The 7,500-nt window shown below is 54.2% G+C and overlaps 1 protein-coding gene across 2 annotated transcripts in view; it reads right to left on the reverse strand.

Moving 5' to 3' along the window:
• Positions 1-1,352: 1,352 nt before the first annotated feature.
• Positions 1,353-7,500, reverse strand: part of LOC122246040 (uncharacterized) — a 53,401-nt gene continuing 47,253 nt past the window's right edge. For both annotated transcript variants that reach the window (XM_043004292.2, XM_043004290.2), the window contains exons 5-6: positions 7,240-7,341; positions 1,353-7,089 (exon numbers count right to left, since the gene is read on the reverse strand). In XM_043004292.2, the coding sequence (XP_042860226.2) occupies positions 3,505-7,089; positions 7,240-7,341 (3,687 nt within the window). In that variant the 3' untranslated portion in view covers positions 1,353-3,504. The remainder of the gene's footprint in view (positions 7,090-7,239; positions 7,342-7,500) is intronic.

Below are 7,500 nucleotides of genomic sequence, written 5' to 3' on the forward strand. Positions count from 1 at the left end.
TATATATATATATATATATATATATATATAGTGTGTGTGTGTGTGTGTGTGTGTGTGTGTGTGTGTGTGTGTGTGTGTGTGTGTGTGTGTGTGTGTGTGTGTGTGTGTGTGTGTGTGTGTGTGTGTGTGTGTGTGTGTATACATATACATATCTATTTATTTATTTATGTATATTTATGAAACTCAGTCGCGTTTATCACTTCCTTTCTTGTCACTTCGAAAGGAACTCCTACTCGTTAGCAGCGACGTCTGGCTAACCTAAGACTAATGATAATTATACCTCTTTTCTTAATTGATAGCTGGGCCTCCATAACCGAGCAAATTAGTGGCATTAGTGTAATTCTTTCATATTATGTATTTTACGAGACGTGTGTTTCCGGTTAGGTGGGGGGGGGGTGTCTTGTCGTTTTTTTTTCTTTTTTTTTTTTTTTTTTACTTTGGGTTTTATCTTGATTTGTGTGGTTGGGTGGTTGTCTGTGTGTGTGTGTTCTTGGTTGTTGTTTTTTCTTGTTCTTGCAATTTTGGCTCTCCGGATTTATTTTTTTTCTAACTTTTCTTCTCTTTTGAATTGTTTTCTTCTCTTTTTCTGTATTTTTTTTTTTTGTGATTGTCTGTTTTTTTCTTTCGATGTGTTTCTCTCTCTCTCTCTCCCTCTCTCACCTCCATCGTCTTCGCTCTTTTTCCTTCTCCTTATCCATTTTATTAATTATTTTTCGCTCCATCTCATTACACTTCCTCCTCATGTTGCTCTCTCATTACCTCATTCTATCGCTCTCTTCCTCACACCTGCTCTTCTTCCTCTTTCTTTTTTTCCCTCTTCTCTCGTTCCTTCCTTCTTGCCAATAATGACCGGCTAATTCTCCGCGTGTGTATTTTTTAACATTTATTGGTATTTCGTGAGCAAATGTCACGAGAAAATCATTTTTACACTTTTTACTTTTTATTTCTTCTCCATGTTACTTTACTATCGTTATAATTACCATTACTGTCATTATTGATTATGATGATTGTTGTGATCATTACGGAGGCTCCTCTTTTCAGAACAGTTGTTTTAATTACTGAATTAATTGTGTCTATTAGAATTAATTGATAGTTTATATCAAAACAAACTTCCACTTGTTGTCAGTAATAGGTTTCGTAAATGATGCCACAGTTTAGACTGGCACTAGGATAATTATCTTTTTTTTCTTAGATTCTCTTTCGTAACGTTTGAAATTTGTATTGTTTCGCACTTTCTTATATATATTCACATTATAAATATAAATAAATAAATAAATATATATATATAAATTTCTTATAGATGTCAACACGATCCACAACCAAAAAGGAAAAAAGCAAGAAAACCCAAAAAGTACTATAATTCGTGTATTTTATTAAAATTATCTACAAATCCCTCCATATATACAATAATATTTGGTTCTTCTCTCTCTACGCACACGCACACGCACACACACACGCACACACACACACACACACACATACCTATTTGCAAATCACTACCCCCTTTGAAATCACCACTAGATCACTCCCTCTCTCTCTCTCTCTCTCTCTCTCTCTCAAAAAAAACACATATACATATATCTATTTACATACGATTAAGACCCCTATTGAACAAGGCATCTGGAAATCGATCATACAGTAAAGAAAACAAAAAATAGGGAATCATCATGACTAAGAAAACACCGAACTGGTCATTTGGGGGACTAATTTGTAGAATCACTTTGAGGGCCCAATTTGGAAAGTCACTCTGAGGGCCCAATTTGGAAAGTCACTTTGAGGGCCCAATTTGGAAAGTCACTCTGAGGGTCCAATTTGGGAAAGTAACTTTGAGGGCCCAATTTGTAGAGTCACTTTGAGGGCCCAATTTGTAGAGTCACTTTGAGGGCCCAATTTGGGAAAGTAACTTAGAGGGCCCAATTTGGAAAGTCACTTTGCGGACCCAATTTTATAACACTGACTTTGAGGGCCAATTTCGAGTCACTTGAGGGCCCAATGCCTTCTAGTTTTTCTCTTCAACTGAATATATATTTATCCGTTTTATTTATTCTTTTTTCTATGGTTGCCTGACCACACAGCTTAAAAACAAGTGTGTTTTGTTTCACTTTCGTGGGTCTGTGAATAGGGGGAGGGGGGGGGGGGTTATCAATCACATTGCTTTGAAACCAAAGAGAGAAAAAAAAAAAATAGATATGTCCTTTTCTTCAGAGCTACCTCAACTAGCACACGCCATGGCTCGCAAACCAGTAAGTATATTTATAAACACAAGAAATAATAATAGTATCTTTTTCTTCTATCTTTTTCTTTTTGTGCTCCAACGTAACTCGATAATGATATGCATGATTGCTAAGAATTGTGTTATCTCGGAAGCCTATTTTTCACAGCATCTTTTTTTCCTTTTTTTTAAAGATATGTGTCGGAGTGTTTTGGAAAAAAAAAAAAAAAATATATATATATCCCGTTTCCTATTTTCCTTTTAGTGGATTTCCTTGAGCATATAGGGATATTTTTTTGCTTCGTGGTACAATTTTTGTTTCTTTTCTTTCCTTCTCTCTCACTCCAAAAAAAAAAAAAACTCGTTAAAGCTTCATGTTTTGTTTCGTTTGGTTTTAATCTGGGGTTTTGTTTTCTAATCTTCTTTCTCTAATCTCGCTTTGATCGTCGTACATCTCAAACTATTGCATTCAATTCACCGCACATACACACATATATGAAAAAAGTGGGAATCAAGATAGATATGCACTTTTTTTCCAGCTTCTCCTCCATCTGACGTTAGATCACGCAATTATATGTCCGTGTTCGATGCACTTGCGTGACGTGGCAAAATGACCACCTGCTGGCTCTCTCTCTCTCTTATCTTAGAATATTAAAAATGATTATAAACACACTAAGTCTTGGTGGATTAACTGTTGCACACTCTCTCGTCTCCTCTCCGTTTCTGCATCACACCCAAATCCACATCACTTCCCTTGCACGAATAATTCAGAGAAAGAAAAGAGAAATAGTATACATTGTCCTCTCACTACTTCGTTAGTAGATCGCGTAAACATTGTGTTTTGATATAGAGTAAATATAGTAATTCGTATTGTGTTACTTCCGCACAAAGCTCTATTTAACATCACTCGCTGCAGGAGGAAGGCACTGGGATGTGGCACTGAATCTGAGATCTTGGGTGAAGAAAATCCAAGATAAGAAAAATTCATCTTCGCACTTTCATAAGAACAGCGACATGCGCACTTTCGCATAACAACGTCCATAAGGGCACATGTAAGCACATGAGTGATGTGTTTCTATCATTGCATAAACCGACTGACTCTATGCACATGGTCACGAACATGCTGGATTCTCTGGCCTTCGCCGCCACACTCGCGCTTTTCCCTCGCCCCCTTCGCTTCCTCAGCTCCCGCCCGCCCGTCCGCCTGCCTGTCGTCGTCGTCGTCGTCGTCCACCGGCCAACGCTCGCTACTCCTCCTCGTCCCTTCTGAGAAAGTCTAGCGGCGCCCTTCCCTATCTCGAGTCGAAGAGCCTGGACGAGGGCGAGGCGGAGGTGGGCAGCGACCGCGTCAGGTGCTCCATCTTCAAGATGGCCGACGACGTGTCCGGCAGGGGACCCATGTCCTTCAGGGGCGAGTTGCCCGTCCCCTGGCCGCCCTGCTTGGCCGTCCCGTGGCCGCCCATGCCGCCCTGCTTGCCCATCGAGTACGCCTTGGAAGAGTTGAGGCCGCCCTTGGCGAAGGAGATGGAGTTGGTGGTGGAGGAGGGGGTGGAGGAGGACGACGCCGTCTTGGGGATGTTGTTATTGTTTCTGGCCTCGGACTGGTGGCGCACGAAGGACGGGTTCGGGATCTGTCTGACGGAGGCGTTGGCGGGGGACTTGGCCACGATGCGGCTACTGGAGGCTGGCCGCTTCGTGATGGACACGGTGTTGGTGTTGCTGGAGCCCAGCTTCACCAGCCCGGGCACCGAGACGCCCTTGCCCGCCGCGGCGGACGAGGGCGTGGAGGAGCTGCTCGTGGCGGCGGCGGCGGCGGCGGACGTGCTGGGGAGCTTGGTGATGGTGACCTCGGGCGTGGGCGACGAGATGGTGGGCGTGATGGCGCTGGACACGGCGCTCATCCTGCTGCTCTTGGACGACGGCGACTTGGTGATGAGCGACGTGCTCTTGGTGCCGGAGGTGGAGTGCGCGGTGGTCTTGTGGGCGCGGCCGTTGGTGAGCGGCGTCTGCGGGGCGGCCTTGGAAGTGGGCGACAGGTCGATGGGCGCAGGGTCCGACGGGCGCGGCAGCGTCTCCGACACCATGTTGGCCAGGTTGAACTCCCGGATGCGGGCGGCCGCCTGGCTCAGCGTGATCAGGTTGGTCATGGCCGCGACGTCGTTCAGCGTCGAGGGGTCGCCGTACGCAGACGCCATGTACGCCGCCGCGGCCAGCGCCGGCGACACGAAGCCGCCGCCCACGGTCCCTGTGTAAATGCCTCCGCCGGCGGCCGTGGCGGCGGCATATGCCTGCGGGCTGTTGACCTGACTGGTGGGGACGCCAACGCTGCTGACGGGGGTGAGGATGGTACTGGTGGGCGTGGTGGGCGTCGAGTTGTGCTGCTGCTGCTGCTGGTGATGCTGCAGTTGTTGTTGTTGTTGTTGCTGCTGCTGTTGATGCTGCTGCTGTTGTTGTTGTTGTTGTTGTTGCTGTTGTTGTTGTTGCTGCTGTTGTAGTTGTTGCTGTTGCTGCTGTTTCTGGCGGCTGGCCAAATTGTGCGCTATGCTCAGGATCGTCGGCGACCCCGCGCCGCCCCCTCGCCCTCGACCGGGAGACTTGGGGGAGCCTTTCACGCCCGCGGGGGACTGCTGCGGCGTTTTGTTGGGCGGGGTTTTGGCACTGGGGTGGGCGGCGGCGGGCTGCGGGGTGCGGGCCTGGGCAGTGGAGGCGGGAGGGCGACCCAGGGTATGTTTGTTGCCACTGTTGACGGAGGTGGGCGTTCCAGCCTTTGACTGCAGCATGGGCGCGCCGCCGGAAGAGACGGGGGGCGTGCTGGCGGTGCTGGGGAAGGGCATCATGCTGCCGGGTACCGTCCGAGGCGAGGGCGTGGAGCGCGCGGCCGGCGGCGTGGCGGGTGGCTGCGGGGAGGGCGCTGAGCCGTCGTGCGAGGGCGTCTTTGGTGTGGCGGGGCGCGGGGACGCCGACGGGGCGGGCGGCCGCTGCGAACCACTGCCGTCCGCGATTCTGGTCGCGCCCTGTGCCGCCTGTGAGCGCTGCGTCTGCGCGCCCGCCGTTGTGAGCGGCTGCCGTGGGTGGACGGTGCCGTTGTGCGTCTTAGTGGACACGGGCGTGCCGGAGGGGCGCGCCGCGGCAGAGGCAGGACGCTGCATGGTGGGCGTGCCCGGGGACACGGCCTGGGGCCGCTGTGCCGCGGGCGAGGCCATGTGCCCCTGGTGGCGCTGCGCAGGCGACGCAGCTGCGGAGCGAGGGGCGCTGGAAGGGGGGCGCTGCATGGCAGGGGCGCTAGGACGCATGGCGGCGGCCGGGCCGGCGGGGGAGGGGGTCATGCCCGTGGCCCGCTGGGTGCCGGGGGTACCAGGGCGCGGGGCCCCAAGGGGATTGGGAGGTCGTTGCGCGTTCGCCGTGCCCGGGCGAAGGGCGGACGGCCCCGAAGGACGCTGCGTCGCGGGGCCGGCTGGGCGCGAAGCGGAGGCAGCCATCGGGGGACGCGGGACGCCAGGCATCGCGGGGCGCTGTGCGGTGGCTGTTCCCGGTCGCTGTGCTGCGGCGGCGGCGGCGGCGGCGGCCGAGGGGCCCCCGGGGCGAAGGCCAGCGGGGGCGCCCTGAGGCCGCGGAGACGCCACGCAGCCGCCGGGAAGCCGCTGCGTGGCCGCCAAGGGAAGATTCTGCGGCGCCGTGGTGGTGACGGTGGCGGCGGCGGTGGTGGCGCATGCGGCGACGGGCCCAGTGGACGCCGGGCCCTCCTGCGCGGCGCCGTTGGCGGTGGCCTCGCTCGCCTTGCCGTCGCTGGGGCGCTTGACAGACACCTTGGCGGAGTTTGGGCGGACGGGCGGCCCGCTGATGCTGATCAGGCGGTTCTGGACGCTGAGGCTGGCGGACACGGTGGGGTTGCCTCTGCCGGCGCCCCCCTGCGGCTGGCCCGCCATCTTGGTGCCCGGCGCGGGGGGTCGCGGCTGCCGCGCGTCGCCCTGCCTCGGGCCCGGCGGCTTCATGTTCACCGCTGCGATGCGAGAGGCGTTGGGCGGGCGCCCGAGCCGCGGCCGCGTCGGGATGATGGGCTGCGGCACCTTGTTGATCTGGGCTGCGGCCGGGCTCTGTGGCTTGCCAGCGCCGTCGGCGATGCCGTTGACGAGGGGACGGGCGGCCTGCGCTCGCCCGGCAGCGACAGTTACAGCGCTGGGGGCCGAGGCGGTTGTGTTGCACAGCGCGGCGCTTGCAACAGCAGAGGCGACGGTGGGCGAGGGGGCTGCGCCGGCCGAGGCGTTGGTGGTGGCGTGCAGGGCCTTCGGCGGGTACGGCAGGGCCACCCTGGGCGTGGTGGTGGCCGGTGTGGTGGTGGTGACGGCCGGGCGGCCCCGCGACGCCACGGGCGCCGCTGCGAGGGCCGCGCCCGCCATCTGCACGGCCTGCGTCTTGCCGGCGGAGGCCGTCGTGGCGAAGTTGGTCGCCTGCTGGGGCTGTGTGGTGGCGCTGGCGCTGGAGGGCGCGCTGGTCGGCGCCACGACGCCCTTCTTCTCGGCCGCCGCCGGCTTGAGCGCCTCCTTCGTGTCCGCCTCCGTCTCCATGGGCTCGTCGCCGCCCTGCTCCTGGGCGCAGGGGGGCTTCGCGGGGACCTGCACGACGGAGGAGCCGGCGGGGGCCGTCTGGCTCACTTCCTGCGGCCCCTGCGTGCGAGGGAGCTTCGGCGGCGGCCCGTCCGAGTCGGCGGCGCTGATGGCCCGCGTGCCGTTGATCCTCTGTCGCTTGCGGGACTGCGGGATGGCCGTGACCGTGTACAGGAGGCGCAGCGGCGCATCTTCCGTCCACTTGTACATGTACACCACGTCCAGCAGCGTCAACTCGCCCATCAGGCAGTCTTCGCCGTGCATGATATCAACCTGACAAAAAAAACAACGAAAAAAAAACACATTAAAATCCTGGATAAATAGAAAGGTGGGGTAAATAAAAAAACAAGCAAACATAATAAAATAATAATACTATCACAAGATATCGATAACAAGAGGAGCACCACCTCCGCAGACACTCACCCTGTGCGTGGTAGGCAGGAGGCTGTACTTGAGTCGAATGAACTTCTCCAAGTGCGACACCTGCACCGCTGCCGGGCACCGCAAGTACCGCTTGTGTACCACCTGCATGAAAGAAGAAAAAAAAAAGACACACGTGAGTGAATACGCCTAACAACAAGCCTAAATCTTCATCATTAGAATGGCAATTACGTTTATTTTTTCTTTCCTTCTTTTTTTTTTTTTTTTTTTTTTTTTTTTTTTTTTTTTTTTAGAAGAAGAAGA

Source organism: Penaeus japonicus, unplaced genomic scaffold, assembly GCF_977035675.1.
Source record: "Penaeus japonicus unplaced genomic scaffold, GWHDUDI00000001_assembly GWHDUDI00000025, whole genome shotgun sequence".
Classification (NCBI taxonomy): Eukaryota; Metazoa; Arthropoda; class Malacostraca; order Decapoda; family Penaeidae; genus Penaeus; species Penaeus japonicus.